The following is a 19,240-nucleotide window of genomic DNA, read 5'->3' as shown; positions in this document are numbered from 1 at the left end:
TGCGTCAGTGGAAGTAGAAGCCCCCGATTCCCCCCCTTTCTTTCGTCCACTAACCAGCCCCAATTCTCTCCATTGCAGGACAACCCCTAAGCTCGATGCACCCTGGTGCTCGCCGGCCTGGGCTGCACGGTAGCGCCGTGTCGGACCTCAGCAACGATTCTAGTCCCGCGCACGGCTATCCCGACTTCCCGCCCAGTCCCGACTCGTGGCTCGGTGACTGTCCGCCCCATCCGCAAACACAGCTTCCAGCGGCCGGTGGTGCGCCCAACGGTACACCCGGCCCAAACGGGCCCCTTCAATCGCAGCAGGTAGCACCACCGCCACCACTGCTGGGGCAGCAGCAGCCGGCACCGAATGGCACGTCCGCCCTGACGCACTACTGATGCAGGCGCAAGGGAGTACCGGCACGGTGTTACACCCAGCTGCGCACTAGTTTGCATTAGTGACGGGGCAAAGAGCCCCCCGGCGTTTGTTTTGTGATTCCGTTTAGAGCCGTTAGTCGAAATGTGCCATAGATTTGCGCGAACCATTGTTTCGCGGTTATGTGTCACAACACTTTCTCTGTAAAAGCACCCACAGCCCACAAAACAATCAAACCACTATACTATAGCAGCGAGTAGATTGTCCAAGTCAGAAATCAAATGAGTGTAGAACTAGTCGTGAAGAATTCGGGAAGGGAGTGGAAGAGAGATCCAGAGCAGTAAGTAGCAGTAAGTCAAAACAAAACCCATAAATCACCCGGTGCTAGTCGTCTTGGATACCGATAGTTAGTGCATTGTAGTGCGTTCCGCGTGCAAGGCGGAGGCGTAGTGCGATAGTCCAATCCATACGTAAATGAAACCCCGATTGGTCCGGTTTGGTTTTCGGAAGCCGGAACAAAATGTGTTATGTCCACTCCACGTCCCCCTCCATCCCCACTAGTTGTTCCTTGAAGTTCCGTTTCGTTTCTGTAGCTGGTACGAAACGGTGATCTTGGTCGAGAGTCTTGTTGAAGCCAAAAACAAGAAGTTGAAACCAATCGAACGTCACTTTCGGTAGGATTAAAGGCTCGACAGCAAGATCCAATGTACAGTGTGCCATCACCGTCGTGTGCAGCATTATTCACAAGATGACCAACATTTTGTTGGAAAAATGCAAGGATAGCAGTGTTAGTAGAAGTGAGCTGATGAGTAGATAAGAACAGTGTTTTCTTCACACAGCCACACAACACAAGTCAATCAAAGGTGAAGAAAATGCAGGGAAAAACAAGGCAAATAGGAAGGACCAACTGAGTCCCGTACACCCCTTAACAGTAACCTTTCGGAAACGAGAACTGACGTCCTGCGTATATATATACATACTATACATATATACATACATAGCTATATACAGCTCCTACTACAGCAGCAACTACAGCTACTAAACCAATCGGAGGCTGCACGCATGGCCCTCTGCTCGGTAATCCTAACGGAAAATGTGTACATATTTATTTAATTTATTGCTATAAACAAAACAAAAGGATCGATCGTGAACGAAAATACAGACACCGCAAACCCACAGGCCGGTTTTGCGGATTGACACCGTTTCCCGTTTGCGTTTGCGTTTGCGTTTTGCGCGACAACCCCTGGCAGCGTCCGAAAAGAACAGCGTCCACAGCTTTACAGTTCCGTCGTAGCAACTCCCCAGTACTGTCGCATCCGGCCACCGTCCGGGTCAATTGTGTCCAGCTCCAGTGTGCTGTCTCGCTCGAGCACGTTCCCGTTCGAACCGTATCGGTCCTGCACCGTTGCCCCGTCAAACTCCAGATTGTAGGGCATGAGTCGCTGCAACGACCCGAAGTAAGCTGCGTTTGGGCCTGTATTAATAGGGCGGGGTCGAGTCGCGGGTGTACTATACTGAATCGGTTTAAAGTAGCTTTGGGACGAGGCCGGATGGAAGGAACGGGTCGAGCCGAATTGCTTCGACAGGAACGGTGTCGCTCGGGCCGTGGTCATCATCGTACCACTGTACCCGCTGGCCAGCGAAGAGTTAAGTCCACTGTCACTCTCCAGCTGTGCGAGCTGCGGGGAGCTTGTCGAGAGGTTCTTTAGCTGCAGCTTGGTAAGATTGCTCGCACCGGACGATCCAGAAGATCCGGAAGAGTTCGTGCCCGATTCGGAGGTTCCATTTGTCGCCGTCACACCCGTCCGTTTGCCAACAAACCCGCGGGAGATGGTGTTAAGCTCCTTATCGAACAGCAGCTGTGTGTTCTGCTCCAGCATGTACTCCCAGCACTTGAACTGCTCCTCCGACATGGCCGAATCGGACTCGTCCATTCCTTCCCGTTCCTTTTCCTCCTCAATCTTCGCCCTTACAGCACGTACCACTCCGCCCCGCAAGCTGCGCCGTTCGTTCGCCAAATACGTAGCAGTAGGCCGTCGACTCACCACCGACGACACGTCGGACACCTTCGAGCGGGGCAGCCCATGCAGTGTGACCGTTTCACTGCCACTCGTCTGATCGCTCTGCCCGCTGGGCGACGATCGGTCGCTGCGCCCGGAAGGATGTCGCACAAACTGAACTGCGGCCGCCGAATGACAGCAACTATTATTCGTCTCGCAACAGCAGCCACACTTACAGAACCCCGATATTACACCCGTGCCACCCTGGATAAGGGTTGGCTTCTTGCGAATCGTCTGGCGCAGCTCACGCATCAGAAAGTCCACATCCGTGCCGAGATTGTTGAACCGTACGATCATCACACTTAGATTCTCCTCCGCTCCATAGCTCTGGGCAATGTCCTGAACCCGCTTCGCCGCCAGCAGTATGTTCTCCTCCTTTCGTATCTCTTCCGCCACCGTTTCCATTGTGATGACTTCCCACAGCTTCCGATTGCCCAGCACCAGATACTCGTCCGCATCGGTCAGCACAACCTCCTGCACCTCCGGATCGGGCACCGTCACCGGGAAGTTTGCACTCAGTCCCAGCTTCCGTGCCGGACTGCCCTTGTTCAGCAGCACACAGCGGTTGTGCTTGATCAGGACGGCCGAGCTTTCTCCCACGGTTGCGACACGCAGGATAAACTTTCGTCCACTTGCTACCGTTTGCGGCAGGTAGCTCATCGCTTCGGTGGGCAACCGGCTGCGGGCAATGTGACAGAGTGTTACGTTTACGGCTTCCTGTTGACCGCGCTGCTTCAGTTCGCGATGGGCGGAGAGCAGAGTGTACTTCATGTAATCGTTTGCCGTTTCTTTTACCGTGCGCTCTTCGAGTAGGATCTTGGGGATCGCCTTTACCAACAGGTTCGGCACTCCATTGCCCGTTTCGCCATCAAACAGTCCGAACAGACCTTCCGAGTTGCAAAACGCCGGCAGACGGAGTTGTGCGATACAGAGCTTCGGCAGACATCCGCTCGTTTCTGCGAAACCAACCTTCCAGCAGGGTTCGTAATCTTCGTGCTCTTGGTAGGGTAGTGGGGCCGTTGGGAGTGATGGACGATTCTTGCCCGACACGTCCACCAGTGCCATGGGTCGTTGGGTTCGGCACGCCTGCAGCTGCTGTGCATCGACTTGTAGCTGTCTGTTGCCGGACAGATCCAAGAATTGGAGGTTTCGCGGCACCAGTGCCGTAATGTTGACCTTATCCAGTTGGTTGTGTGCCAGATCCAGCACGCGTAGCGTTATCGTACGCCCTAAACTCGGCACCGATTGCAGCTGGTTCGAGTGTACACGTAGTACACGCAAATTCGCCATGTTTGCCAGATTTTCCGGCAGATGGCGCAGCTTGTTGCCCGAGATCACCAGCTCCTCCAGATCACCCCAGCAACTGATGCACGTTTCGGGCATGGTGGTGAGGAGATTGTAGCCGAGATGGAGCACCCGCAGACGGGGTAAACAGATCAGCGAGTCCAGCACCCGATCGGTGAGGGCGTTGTTGGTGGCGTACAGTCGCTCCAGGCTGCAGCTCGAGCCGAAAATGATTGGCAGCGTCATCAGCTTGTTGCTGGACACGTTCAGTATAGTGAGCCGTTCGCAGGCAATGAAAAAGTTCTCCGGAAGGTCCTCAATAAGGTTGCACTGCAGGTAGAGCTTCTGAAGAGGGAGTTTGCGCTTCACCATGGGCGGGAAGCTGGTTAGCCGGTTGTACGCAAGGTGCAGTGTTTGGATGGTGGCATGCTCGTTGTTCAGCAGATGTTCCGAAATCGTGTGGATCTGGTTGTTGTTTGCGTACAGTGTGCGCAGCTGATGGCAGCCGACGAGCCAGTCGGGCAGCTCCTGTAGACAGTTGAAGCTTAGGTCCATGTGTTTCAGGTTGGTCGGAGTTGCTCGGACGGATATTTTTGTTAGATCTAAAGCGGGCGAAAAGAAGACAGAAGATCTTTTAAAGACATCGTCCTACAACCTAGAATATCTCAACTCATGGACTTACTGTTATTGCCCGCAATTAACGAGTGAAGATTCCGTCCGCTTAACGTCAGCTCACGCAAACTGTTTCTGCAGCACTGGATCGTTTCCAGCTTATCCAGTGCTGAAAGATCCATCACTTCGATCGAATTTTCACTCACATCTAGCTGTGTAAGAAGCTGCAATGGACATGAAATTCAAGAACATCAGACACTACCAAAAACACATCCAAACACAACTTACTCCATAATTCCCAAGAATGATGCTGCCTTTCAGTTGATTTCCACGCAGATTCACCTTCGTCAGCGGTATGTCCGTCTTCTCCTCGCTCTTCTGGGACGCATCCCGTTGCTGCGATTGATGCTGTAGATGCCCATTGCGGAGTGAGTCGTTTCGTTGCTGGAATTTATAAGTAGACAGTTTACAATTTTGTACGACAAAATGTCTGGAATGAAGAAATCGAAGCATCCGTAACGTACAAACAATGTCATCGAGCGCATATTGTTCACCATGAACGCTGGTAGCTGCTCCAGCTGGTTGTAGGCCGCATTCAAGATCCTTAAGCTCGCTAGTCCCTTCAGGCTGTCCGGTAGCTCGCGCAGCTCATTCCTTTCGATTGTGAACTCTTCCAAGCTGTGGACGAGATAAAAGCAACCAGATTAGCACTCGCTAATGTAGATCATTGTGTGATTGTACTGCTTGTTTTAAAATCCAAATCGTTTTGCATATGGGTCGATCAAACACGCAAGATCTTTCTATCGATCCAATGCACCTAAAAAAGTAAGGATAGTCACCACAGTCACCACACAAAAACGTTTCGTTCGCGGTTCGCTGCACTTTGTCGTTATGTAAATGAGATAAGTAGCCATCAAGTGCACCAAAGCAAACGGTCATCACATTTCATGCCTCACTTACGATCAACCCTTTTCCCGTCCAGCTCTCGCTGTATGGATGGATTTCACTTTCATTTCCATCGTTTGGCGCTTCTGCCAACTCTGGCATGGATCAATCATTTGCGTGATCGCTTAATATCGGGTCATAACTTACACATACAGCTATATGCCCATGTTTTGTGGTGCGCTCGCGTAAATCATACCTCTCCCAAGTACAACGCGAACATACGATACGATCGTCGCCACATTCTTCGCAAAAAAGTAAGTAGCTCCATCCCAACGTTTTACCCCGTGTTTTCACCCTGCTGCACAGATCGGTTTCAATCAATGCTGATGCGCTTCCGTGACCATAAACAATAGATCTCCTGGTCTCGCTTGCACCCCTCAACGCCCTCCGCTTATGGCAGAAGAAAAAAGTTCTTCTTTTAGTTTAGTCAACGGTACCATCGGGGGGCTTGGGGAAAATTCCAGCCCACCTTGCTTTTCGATGCATCGAAAGACGTAAGCTGCCGTGGACCGGCGTGCGTGGGCCATGAGTTTTCGCGTGTCAGCTTCACCGTTTTTTTGTGTTCGCTTATGTGATGCATTTTGTTTTACGGCGCTGTTTTTCATTTTGTGTATATTTCAGCCGTCGTACGCGCAGCACTGGTGGTATTTGGTTTTCATGAACCATTCTCCTTTCGTTCGACTGTGCGTTTCTGCGTTACTCAACACCGTGTGCGGTCGTTAATTCGTAAATCCGGAGCAGTTCGATTTGTTCGTACAGAGCCCCAATGTGAGAGGGTTTTTTTTTGGTTTTGTTTCGCTTAACTACCCTTAAAGTGATAGTAGTAAATGAAGTAAGTGGACAAGCTAAAGCAGCAAGTTAAAACTACGCACCCACACATGCATTTGCATTTACGTTCATTTCAGGTCAGAAGGTGTCGAAGGTACAACAAGTGGTACCAGTAAACCAAACGTTTGAGGGTTGGATGCTAACCGCAAACGGAAAGAAAACAAAAGCGAACCGGAATATTCATGCGGCTCAAATAAGAAGTCACCGCAGTGTGACTAATGGATTCCGGCAACATAGTTAGGGGGGGGGGGATGAGAGTGGGTTAGTCTTCTCCCGGGTTTGCCCTTCTTTTAATCTGGCAGCGCGATCACATGTAGTGACGCACGTTTAGATGTTCAGTTTTCTTTGTTGATCATTTTCCTGTTTTTTTAATTTATCATCATTTATAAATTCTTGGAAACATGTTCGAAAGCTTCTAATACTACGTATTTTTTTATAAAAAAACTCGTAGAGACTGACAATTTCTTGAAAAAAATTAGTCTCTAAATTAGTATAACGAGATCTGCTTAAGCAAATGTTCACTGATTAAGCAAATTTTCTTTGCCATTTCCATATTTCCATATTTTCTCATTACGTTCCATCGTCGTCACAATTTTTGTCATAACATTTCACCAAATTTCTGTCATAAACGTGTCCACTAACTGGCTTAGATGCACCAAAAGCGGCACCAACCATCTCGTCTACTCACTCGCGGAACGGAAAGTTGCAATTGGAAAGAAAGCGAAACACAACACTACGGAACGATCATTCGGGTGAGTGATCATATGCATTGATAAAGCTTTTTTTATGTCCACTATCAGTGCGGCCAGTTGGTCAGTTTTTCCTTTCTCATTTCAGCTTTTTTTCGCTGTATGGCCTTCATCTCCTTCATCACAGCAGCCTTATCGTTTGTAGATAGTTTTTTCTCTTTACCTATCGTACAGTTTGGGTGTGTATGTGAATGTGGGTGACGACAAGAAACGAAAAAAGCCGTAAAGCTCATATACGAAAGGTGAAGATGCCACCGAAAGTCTCGTCACGGTCAACGAACGGAGCAACGGAGTCACGTACAAATCAGTGAAATGGTCGAAAGAAAATTTAATCCTAATTCCAATTCAGCAATGCACATATTAAACACAATAAAATGCACTTCTCACTTCATAATAGTAAACAGCTATCTGCACATTAGAACATGCTCTTCACACACACACACAATCGATACATGATTCATTTGCAAGTTTTCTCGAAACAAACAAAACCACGCGCTCCACTTGTTCCTCGCTTCGCCGAGCATTGAAATCGTTTGAACCTTCTGCGTTGCACAATTGCACTCACAAACCACATCGAAGGTCCCAAGTGTAAAGGAGTCTTACTCCGGTGGTCAATAAACCTATCAGCGTTTAAAAATCTTCACGCTGCCGAACGCCCGCGCGGGATGTTTCGAAATTCACACCTCGTTTTTTCGCTTCCCTGCACATTTCACTTCACAACCCCGACAGACATCACAGCACACACAGATTGCAACACGTTTGCTGCAGCTTGCTGCCGGACAGCATCCTTTCCAAAATGGTTGCTAGAAAACTACGGGGCCCATCCATAACAACCTGCAAACTGGCTTACTTTGATCACACTCACTAGCGGATGCAGCAATAGAAGCTGCTTTGAAGATGACTTTCGAGAACACTCCCTGTTTTTTGCACTCTAATTCACGTTCTAGAATATAATTCTTTGTATGATTTTTTCCGCTTCACAAACAATAAAATAGGCACATTATTTCACTACCACTACAGCTTTAACAAACATCACAAAGGCGCAAAAATGCCTCCATCGTGGAGCTGGCTTCGTGTACTACTGAACACACAACACACATCGTAGCACGCGCGCGCTCGCCATACGAAGGAAGGCACGCCACACTCACGGCTGTCTTCACGACTCACTTCACCCGGGTTTGGGGTCTGGTTCGGAAAGGAAAACGCTGCTACCACCGGCGGGGCTACTTCTTCGGACGCTTTGCCTAGTCAGTGCTGTATTGGGCTCTCTCTCTCTCTCTCTCTCTCTCTTTAGTAGCCGACGTTGGGTGAAACCTCCACCAGCCATGGGCTGCTTTTCAAGCTTGACCTACGAAGAGACCCGTGCCCGTTGTTGTTCGAGATGCTCCACACACGCATACATACACACACACAAACAGTGGGATATGACTTTACGAAGCACTAAATAGGGAGTGTGTGTGTCTTGGCCTTTTTTTATAGTGACTAATTTTAAGTATCTGCATGAGTGCGCAACCACCGGAAGTCTGCCCATTCGGCACAGCCAACTCAGAACACAGAACCTTGCGAAGAAATCGATGTCACATGTCGAACGGACCAGAAAAGGTAGAAGGATTGGGGGCTATGCTTTTTTTGCTCATGCACCTACTACTTGATGCCGTTGTTTTGACTGTGTTTGCCGTCGCTAAGAACGACGCCATCATATGTGCCACGTATAGGTCACCGCGATAAAGCGGAGCGAGCGATTCTTCATGCAGAACCGGCGGCAGTATGCTTCGCGCATGCATGCGTAATTAATTCATTTGCGTTTCTTTCAAGCGGTACCCAAATTTTACCCTTGGAATTGACACTTGACTTAGTGCTTGGCTTTCGCTTGCTGAAGCTAAGTCAACGGTGGTAGATTTCTGGTGGTTGAGCCATCTTTTTGTCCTGCGGCCCACAACGCACAAGACACAAAGTAAACGTGGAAGATGCGTATCAGGACCGAAGTAAGTGCTGTAAAGGTAGCGTTACTCTCCTTGAACCTCGTGCACGGTGCGCCCTGTCGCTCATTAGTGTGACGGTATGGAAATTCAACTCATCCGGCTGCAGATGAGATGGTTGCCGTCTCATTATGATACATCCTAACGCAACGTGGCCCATATTTACCGGCTTGAACCATGACTGCGCCACCGTAGGCTGTGTGATGATTTTCGTACGCGCAACAGCACTTAGATCATCTTCGATTTGATAGACATTTCCGGTAAAGTAACTTTTCGGTGCACTTTGAAGCGGAAAGAAACAAAACATCAAAATGGAAGAGGCAAGGGATTTAAATACTCCGTCGATGAGGTATGATGTTTGCGACACACGTTTTTGCTCTTTTGTAACAAGTACAAGTGTGAAAAGAGAAACCAATTATTTTAAAAGCTGAGATGGAGTTTGGAATGAAACAATAGCCTTTGACTTTGTAATAAAATAATAACAATTTGAAACAAGTTAACAAGTTAACGCTAAACAATTATTAAATGTCGATGATTTACGTCGTCGATGGTTATAACAAAAAACGGAGGAGATTAAGAATTTTACTCCTTTTTTTGAAATAAATTGAGTTCCTAATGAAAAAATTAATTGAATCTTCTTTAAAATGAATCGTTTTGAATCTACAAATTACTTAACAAAGAATAAACAAAATATTTAAGCAGTACGGCCTTTTTGGACCGTTCCTCCTGAATTGAAAAAAAAATAAACAAAACATGCAAAACAAACCATACAACTGGTATATAACTGGATTCAAACAAAAGATTTGAAAAATCCCAACCGACCGAAGTCTTTAAAACATCGCACGACCCACAGTGCGCCTGTTTTCCCACTATGAATGCGCATCACATTGCATACCTTGCGGCGCACACACAAAAACATCGCAGCACATCGAAACGATAAGTTTTGAATGGCCGTTTACGGTTGAAGCTGTTTCTATTTTTGCTCTCTTTGTTTGAAATTTCTTTTCTTTTCTTTTTAATTTCTTACCATAATACTTATGGAATTTGCACCGAGTTGAAATAGAATTCTAATTTTTTTTAAATGGGAAATCATACTAAACATTGCTCCCTCCCCGGTAAACCACTCACCTCTTCAGTGCACTGATACTATCCGGCAGCTTGCGTATTTCATTCTCACTCAGATCGAGCAGCCGCAGGTTACGCAGCTGGTACAGGCTGTCTGGGAACTCTTTGAGCGCGTTGCCGTTCAAACGCAACACCTTCAGGTACGTGAACTGACCGAGCGCTCGCAGTGCAATCTCCTGCAGCTTGTTGCGCCCGGCCAGTAGCTCCTCGACGGAGGTCGGTGCCTGTAGAAACACGTCCGGGATCTGCTGGAGACCCGAGTCGTCCAGATCCAGTCGTTGGTTGGTGCTACGATCCGGTTCGTCCTGTAAGATGGTGATTGTTGTATTAACACACTTGTATGAACACTTGTGAACACAATTTGAAGTAATATATCTTTAGGTAACTATATCTTTATCACACACACACTCTCTCTCTCTCTTTCTCGCCTCTAACACGCAATAGACTTTTCATGCACAAACTCACTTCTTCACCACCACCATCCGGGATGCGATCGAGCTTATCAAACTCCATTTCCAACGAATCCAGCTCGATCGTTTCCATGTCCGAAAAGGTGACACGGCTCTTGTTCGACTTTAAGCTAGACGTCCCATCGCCCATCGTCTTGATAATACACTTGCTCAGCACCATAGTACTACATCAGCACTCGATCAATCACTCAAGAGCACTCCTTCAAACTCCTTCAAAGCAACAAACGACACTGTGCAACGTCTGAACGTCTTACTCTACCTAACGCCCGTTCGCAACTGGACTAGAACACCGACCTCGCTCTGTGACAAGAAAGAGTTCAGGAACGGAACGGTGTACGCCCGGGACGGGACATTGCGCTACGCTTCGCGCGCAACTGGGTGGTGCACTACAAGCGAGCACTTATGTGTACGGTACACGTGATTACATAAAATTATTTGATCTAGAGTAGCTCTTCCTGCCTAACGATTGGTGACTGACTGGTGGTGGAGGCGGGTTACTTCCGAGCCGGAGACTTAAAGTCTACGCGAGCGCTTCCGCGTCTTCCGTCAGTTGTATCATATCGCACGTGCCAACACAATCGAGTAAGTGTGTGGTCGCTACGGCTTTGTCATCTCCCTCGCACAGTGAGGGGGGTAATGGTTTGTTGACTTTCTTCCGTCGTTGTCTGTTTGCCAGTGGTTGGAAAAAGAGGCAAGCAGAGATGGAGAAGTTAAGGAAGTATGTTGATCGAGACAATGAAGATCACCCTTTCTGAGCAGTTTCTGAGCTAGTTCGATGTGATGTGAGATGTGGTTGGACCATAGTAAGGGTAATTTGATTACTAAATAGAGTAAAGTTCAGGCCCAATTTGCAGTAAAATAAGTGGATCGTACGATGCACAATAAACCAATAACCCTATCCAGGTCAGATGTGTAAGTCTACTTATAAAATTACCCAATGTAATAACGCCACAAATTTCCCAATTTCAGTGTACGCCTCTTCTCCAAATGAGCCCTCAACATGTCAACATACTCATATGCGGCCATTGATGTTACCACATCGCTCACTAATTAGTGCAGCATGCATGCGCACCTTAGACGGCCACGGGTCTTTGCACAGTGGCGTCACCGAGGCCGAACCGCCCGCAAAACCAAAGGACCGGCATACCCACCATATTATTCCCAATTCCGCTCATGCCAAATCTGACTCTAGCCAACCAAGTGAGTCGGAATGATGTCTTTGCAGAGCTTTATTGAATGTATTAATGTTGTTCAGACTTAAGGTTAATTTAAATTGTTGACAACACGTATTAATTGTTTGAGCAAACTGCTTACGCAATACCATGTTCCGTGGTTCGTTAACATGATTAACCACCATTAGACTGCATGTGTAAAAAATTACCATTGCAAATTTTGCGAAATCAAAACCATTGTACGACAGCGGAAAGACATCGCATCGCGTACAACAATTTCCCGATTTGTCAACCGATTCCGATAGCGCAAAGGCTACCACCACCACACACTGTGACAAGTGGATTTTTCCTAACCACGAGCACGATCACGATTGCGCAGAAGATGATCACCAAACGAAACGCAAGCAAGCCAACTTATTGCCAAGTTATTTAATTTACAACCACCCACTGCCTCCATCGAGTGGAATAGTTTCGGAACGCCGTTCGGCGTTCGGTGGATGCAACGCCGATGCCACAAAACAAACCTCTCCAACCGGACGAAGGACGGACCGTGTGGGCAGTATCATGCGCTTCACATCTTATGACACAATCAACCGCACGGCATCGGACCTCAGCAGCAAGGGAGGAGGACGAACCCCGGGCTGGTCGTCACGCATCGGGAGGTACCCATTTTCTTTGCCTCACCGAAAAGCCGACCTGAGCGACAGGCGGGAGAGTGAAAGAGAAATGCCTAGACTTGGGTGAAGTTTGGCTCAATTTTCATTTCCGCTACGGATCGGCCTGTTAGCTTAGTTATTCCTTGGTGTTTTTTTCTTTTAAATCCAGTTAGCGAAATGTGAATCCATTTGCTTGTGGTCAGTTTTTACTTTCATTGTGTCCGGGTTTGACTGGTGGAAAATTGCTCCTTCTTAATTATAAGATGTGTGCGCGCGCGCACACACAGGTGGACGACGATCGTCTCCAAAAGCAAGCATGAAAACTGATCACCAGCTTACGATCATCATCATTGGAGGAGGGAAGACTCACATATAAACAACAAACCAACATAAAAAAAACTCAAACGTTCCGGTTCAGGATCAACTGGAGCTTAAATGGTTGAACCCCACGGGGTTGGAAGGGCTACCAAGCGTATCTAACGCTATTTCACTGCTACTGCTGCGTTTTAGAGTACCTTTTACGTTGTTCAAATCTTGGGATGTACCGGTAGTGATTCAATGGAAGTAAAAAAAACAAGGGGCCCTTTTTCTTTGTCTGTACCTTTCCTCTTTTTATAAAAACGAGGGAAAAGAGAAAGAAAATGCACTAAAGATCAGGCCTTGGTGAGCTATATGCTTAACATTTCAATTTGTGCGAAAACCGTTTGTGTTCTGGATGTGCAGTTTGTGAGATTTCAATTAATGATTAACCGTCTAAGACGAACAACGTTAGCCTAATTTAGCTAATTAGCTAATTAAATTCCAGGGGTATTGTTATTTGGAGTTGCTTTTGTGCAAATAATAACAAAATATGCAGATGAGTCTAAAGGAATAAGTAATGGAAAATCGGATTAATGCTTTGAATTCAATCACTGCATAATGATCAACGATCATAATAACAACTTGTTGGGGTTCAAACTATATTGAAAGCATGATCATAAAGCGATCAGACATACCTACGAACATGTAAACCTATGTTTGATCAATCTTACATCTACTATTATCATTCCCCAGACATTTCCAATTCTTCATTTCATTGAAGAACACATCACAAAAAAGACCTCTTTTGCCGCTTGCTTACCCAAAGAAGTCTGGCCTGATCTGCAATAGAATGCAAACCAATTTTCTTATTGTTTTTTTGCAATCCATTTACCAATCCATGCTTTACTCAATGGCAAAAGTAAACGCAAACCTGTCCCATGGTTAAACGAAGCTTCTGCGATGCATTCGACCGAAGAAGAGAGAGAGAAATCGCTTCGTAAAACACACGAAACCCGTTCTCTTCGCTCCCTTCCTCATGAGGCGTTCTTGGGCGAAGCGAAACATTGGTTGCGCCGTGTATTTATAATGTTTCCACAAGCCAAGAACGCCAACCGGAAAACCATCGATCCGAAACGCACGGAATGGTACGACCTTCCCATTCTCGCCCGCACTTGACTTGCAGCACCAACTGGCAAGCGTTCGTTTGTTTGTGCGGCGCATTGAGAGCTGAATGGAGCCAGAAAGAAAGCGCTCGGCCAGAATTCCAACACACCAAGAGGCCCCTTGTGAAGATGTGGAGTGTGTGTGAGGAGGAAACAACTTTGCGGCCCTTTCTTTTCGAGCCCTCGAGCCGGGAACTTACCACCGTCAGCCAGACGCTCCACTGGTCACGCTCCCAAGACTCGCGGAAGCCGAGGAACAGTACGGCGTCACGATCGGCCGACGCCAGACTAGATCCGCCCGTCATCGTCGATCCGGGATACACACCGACCGTACCGGAACAATCGATAAACTCAACGCTCGCGATCGACGACTCCCGATCAAGACTGTCCCGTGCACTGGACGTGCTGCCACACTTTGGTACGATCTTGATTACGAGTCGATTGTCACAGGGCGCATGCTCGAATACGTTCGCTCCAGCCAGTTCGTACACTTCCGGTGGGAAGGCGGCACTACCTGTAAAAATCAATGTTTAATGTCATCTAACTCATAAGAAAAAGGCCCATACTGCCCACTCACCAGCATACAGGATCAGCTTGCTACCAACGATCGCCAGATGACGGCGACGCCACTGGGGAAACATTAAACCTTTCAGTACCTCAACTGAGCCGGAACGCAGCACACCCTTGCACATCGGTATCTCGGCCGGGCCGATATGGAACCGGATCAGGTACTTTAGCTCCGGATCGATACCGAGCCGGGCCCGGCGCGATTCGTCGAAGTAACCGAGCGACTTCAAGAATTCCTCCTGCACCAGCAGTGGATACTCGTTTTCCTCCAACCGTCGCGTACGTCCGCCACCGATCTGGACCTGTGGAGAAAGAAAGTGCAAACGCACGTCACAAGGGTGGAGAAGATTATGCGGCACAGTGCGCCGCCAGTTTGTAGCCGTGTGTGTGGAGAAAGGGCACGAGATTGACAGCGGATGCAATGGGCGCGATGCGTTGGATGGTGCAGCGCAGAAGGAAATAGATGGCATAAAAACAAGAGCGCTAGTTTCACTTTTACTTCGTGCAAAAACAAGCGTCAGTCATGGGTGAGCTTTAACTTCGTTAGCGAAGTACAGATGGGTTCCTCGCTGTTCGATCACACCCAGTAGATCGTTGTCTGGATGGTATTGTCCTGTCAAACGATTGTACATGGTTAGCAATTTTGAGGCTCTCCGTATCGTTCATTTCAATCGCTTGCAAACAGGTGTTACTGCTTTTACTTCCTTCCAGATATGCTCCAATATCGTCTGTTCGCCACGTTTAACCGCATCGCTTGCATAACCGCACTCGAAAAACCAACATTTAATTAATTGAAGGAACGTTTCATAACCGGACTCGCATTCGTTTTTCGCAAATCATCATGTTTGCACCATCAAAAGCCGTCAAATTCCGATTGAAGTTCCTACACGGAGTACTAAACGATCAATCTTGCTTAATTATACAATTTTACCTTGGTGCTTCACTATAATTAGCTGCCTAACTTAACGACTTCTAGCAAGATTTGTCCCAGACATTCAGTCCCCCTGCCATAATGCCGGATGTCTTCACTTTACACCGTGGTTCCCACGATACCATCGTGTACTTCTGACAGATGATCATGACGACGATCATGACCTCGCGATAAGTTCTAAATCACACGTTAGCAACACGCTTGTCAGTTTAGTAGTAGGTGCATTAAGTAACTCTGGAGGACACTGTTTTTGTCGGGAGTGAACGAAGATGACATCTTGTTCAAAATAGTTGTTTATCAGATTTTCTATTGAACCTCATTTGCTATTCGGTTGGAGATGAGATCCCAACCACCAATTAGCTAACAAACCAGTCCAGACACAACGATTCCGTACCACCTGCTCCCGTATCTGCTGCATTCCGCGACGGTCACTCCACTTTCTCTCTCCCGCACACGAGACAACAACTACTTACCCACAGTGTGTAGTCCCCCGGCAGGTTCATATCTTTCACCACGTCCAGCGTCGTGGCGGTCGTGACGACATGTATCATCCGGCTGCGATCCTCCGCACTGATTTCGCTCCGATCCGGTCCACAGTACACGCGCAGCCAGCCGCTCGTATTCCACAGCAGCGACATCTTCGACAGCATCAGATTGACCGGTTTGCCGATAATCACACCCGCCGACGATGACCCGGAACAGGACCCTTCAACCCGCTCGCTCACCGTACGCACCCCACCCGGTTCGGTAAATCGGTACGCACTTTTCCCACCCTCACCATCGCCGGTAGCATCGGGCCACTTGGAACTCGGCACATCGCCCTCACCACCATACTCTAGCACCTTTTGCACACGATTATTGTTACCATCACTTTGGGCCGGTTGGAAGGATTCGTAGTTGATGTCGGCACTGATTACGGACAGCTTGCCAACGCTCGGGAACTTTGACACGGAACCGCGCGGTGTGCGTGGTTTGTAGGTGCGCAGTATTGTTCCCATCCCCTGACTTGCACTGCTTGCTAACCCCCCCAGAGGGGTACTCGTACTGACCACCATTCTTGCTGGCGTTAGAACCTTTCCTCTTCACACTAGAACACTTTGTAACTTAACATAGAAAGCGGAACATCACATCAGTAGGCTTTGGGAGTTTGGAGCTGCATCACCCACTGCATGTGACACTTTTTTTCTCTCCCGGACAACGATCCAAGCACGCCACAACAAATCACACACGCACTGGTCACTCACAATTAAAAAGGGGGTTTGGACAAAAAAAAACGACACACTCACGCGTGGAAAATGCTCAACACAACAAAAACTGAGTCCGAACCGAACGCTCGGACCAACGGACGGCGAATGGAGCCACCCCGGTGACTTCGATGGAACCTCAGCTACAACAGAAAATCGCCCCCCAAAACAGAGAGAAAAAGAGAAAGAGAAAGAGAGAGAGAGAGAGGCAGAGAGTAGTACCTCGTGGTATTTCCACCACCAGTAGCGCCACCTGGGCGCCTTCCTTTCGCATGAAAAACACCACGCGCGCAAAGTGAATATAGGTGTTTGGTTGAGCGTGGATAAAACATAGGGAGACGAGGGGGGGGGGGAGAAATAAAGTGATAAGTAAGAAAGGGAGAGAACCACGCGTGAAGCATAAATTCAAGCAACACAACACAGCGACAACAAAAAACACCCCTAACGCTCCGACACGCTTCACCTGCGCAGCACCGGACCTTTCGGACCTGCGTCCGCGCGAGGGGTTGCGTGCGATGACTACGTGCGATGGTACTAGTGTCCAGGGTATACGGTCCAGGGTGGTTCTGTCGCTGGGAAGCTTTAAAACAACGGACGAAGGGGATGAGAGACCCATAGGGTGGTGAATCCAATGAGATAGCAGCGCGAGGTAATAAAACGCTCTCCCAGAGTAGTTAGCGCGCAGCATAAGCGCGCGGCATATAAAGTGATGCGTCAACCGGGGTTGAGAGGAGTTGACGATGGCGGTGCCGAGGGTCAACACGCGGGAAAGCGTCCGGCAAGGGCACTACTGTGCTGGCGGTTCGACCTGGGGTTCGAGGTAAAATTCTTCCCAAAAAGGGGGCCGCAAAACAAAACCGCAACAAAAACACGAACCGCGGGAGGAAATTTTGTGCCAAAAACCGCAACACACACAGAGGAGGAAGAGGAAATGGTGGTTTAAACGCGCTGCAAGTTGGGACTGTTAAAGAGCTGTTGAATGTTCTGCCCGGGTGGGTCAGGGTTCTTTCTTCTTCTGCATTACTGTACTGGTAGCAGGTGGGTTAAGAAGTTAAACTGGTGTGTCAATTCTAGAACAAGTGAACTTTTAACATGCATCATCACTTGTTTCGTGGTAATTTTGGTTAGCTTTCTGAATTACTAGAACACGGCCATCTCGTTTGAGTTATTGCCATCATTATCATTCTATTTAGTTGTAGATTAATTACCAACAAAGCGATTAAGTTCTTTGAATTTCAAACAAAAATTAAATATACATTACAAATTACATTGAAAAGCTTAACCAAAATGAAGCAAAATAATAACGCATTGGTTTAGCTAGAATCATACTTCGAAGAACAACTTTGATTATAAAACATTCCTCATGAACAATTATTCGCCCAACAATGTAAATGCCGCACTAGGAAATTCCAATTGCTGAGAATACATGAACAAGAACAACTGCACACGGAACGATCAATTTACGAATGCTTAATTCAACGCCTGTTTTTTTCATACCAAACTCCATCCACCCCGGTCAATATACTGCTTTGAATAAAATATGTAAATTGAAAATGCCTTTTCAAACGTTTTCTTTCTTTCAATTTGACCTCTTCTCCCGAGTACACTAAACGTGACAAGAATTAAGCTATTGATTGACAAGTTAGATTCATTCACAAGTTCATCTTCGCCAGTCGGGTTTGGTTCTTCTTCTCTAAAGAGCCCCCCCCCCCCCCCACCCCACACACACACACATACAATATCTTTACGAGGCTTTCCTATCATCCGCAAAGTGTTTTTAGTGCTTTGGAAATGGGCACAAACATTGACAAACTTAACAAGCTATAAAGCAAAAAAACACACACACAAACACGCAGAAAGAGAAGATAAAACTCCTTTCCGAAACTTCACTAACGACCTCGGGCTTTTCCCAAGCGCTCCAACTGATCGCCACCTGCTGGCCGACTGCTTCACTTTGCATGAAGCACCCGCCAGCACCAGCCCAGCCCGGCGCGCGTAATGAATTCTGATTATGTTTTGTGCGTTCTTAAATTACTCGCCTACTTCGTACGCAAGAATGGTGAGAAAACCACGATCTTGTCTCGGTTCCTCATCCCGTTGTCCTCCCCCGCTTCCCGTCTCTGTGTTTTGCATGAGCGATTTTCGTCGACCACCGGTCGTACCTCCATCCCCGGTTTACTATCGTTTGGCTGATAGCTTTTCCTGCAGCGTGCCGGCAACAAAGAGGTCATCCCTTGCCTTGCAATTCGTGAACTTCACTACACCGGGGGGAAAAATGACACACTGGATCGGTGCGCGAAAGTGCATCGGCATGGGTAGGGAGAAGGGAGTTCCATGCTGTTGTCCCCCTTTTGCCACCCTGTCGTGACCATGGAAGCGAAACACAATACAAGGTCAGTGTACGATAGAAGCCATCCGTCAGCGCGGGTCATAAATTGAGGGCTACGTTTCTTGCCACGGTGAGGTTAGTAGTGGACAGTAGTACCGAAAGGGAGTGTATCGTTAGCAGGAGTGGAAAAGGTATTGCAAATTTATTTGCAAAATGCAAAATAATAAAAATCGTAAAAATACATAAAATATTAAATAACCATTTATATAACATTTTTCTGCATAAAAATCAAGCAAAAAATGTTAATTTGTGTATTTAATTCAAGCTACTCACCGTCACGCTGCTAGGGGGATAGGATGGCAACATAAGGTCAACAGTTTTCGCTCAGTAGCGTCATCGCTGATGGTCCCCTTTTTGCCCCCATCACGTCTAACAGCAGCATCAACACCATGGCAACCATGCTAAT

At 47.6% G+C, this 19,240-nt stretch overlaps 2 protein-coding genes across 3 annotated transcripts in view; one reads left to right on the top strand and one right to left on the bottom strand.

Annotated features, from left to right (window-relative positions):
- The window catches only part of LOC1280042 (LIM/homeobox protein Lhx3), a 42,303-nt gene extending 40,739 nt beyond the window's left edge, over nucleotides 1–1,564 (top strand). For both annotated transcript variants that reach the window (XM_061656494.1, XM_319836.4), the window contains exon 7: nucleotides 79–1,564. In XM_061656494.1, coding sequence (XP_061512478.1) covers nucleotides 79–383 — 305 coding nt within the window. In that variant the 3' untranslated portion in view covers nucleotides 384–1,564. The remainder of the gene's footprint in view (nucleotides 1–78) is intronic.
- LOC1280041 (protein phosphatase PHLPP-like protein) lies at nucleotides 1,432–16,565 on the bottom strand. Its single transcript, XM_061656493.1, has 8 exons — nucleotides 15,675–16,565; nucleotides 14,281–14,572; nucleotides 13,904–14,217; nucleotides 9,946–10,247; nucleotides 4,841–4,994; nucleotides 4,605–4,760; nucleotides 4,387–4,540; nucleotides 1,432–4,306 (listed from the first exon to the last, which is right to left on the bottom strand). Exons 1-8 carry the CDS (start codon nucleotides 16,254–16,256, stop codon nucleotides 1,638–1,640), a joined length of 4,623 nt encoding a protein of 1,540 aa, XP_061512477.1. The 5' UTR covers nucleotides 16,257–16,565; the 3' UTR covers nucleotides 1,432–1,637.
- Nucleotides 16,566–19,240: the final 2,675 nt, after the last annotated feature.

Source organism: Anopheles gambiae, chromosome 3, assembly GCF_943734735.2.
Source record: "Anopheles gambiae chromosome 3, idAnoGambNW_F1_1, whole genome shotgun sequence".
Classification (NCBI taxonomy): Eukaryota; Metazoa; Arthropoda; class Insecta; order Diptera; family Culicidae; genus Anopheles; species Anopheles gambiae.
This window is presented reverse-complemented; position numbering and strand designations above follow the sequence as displayed.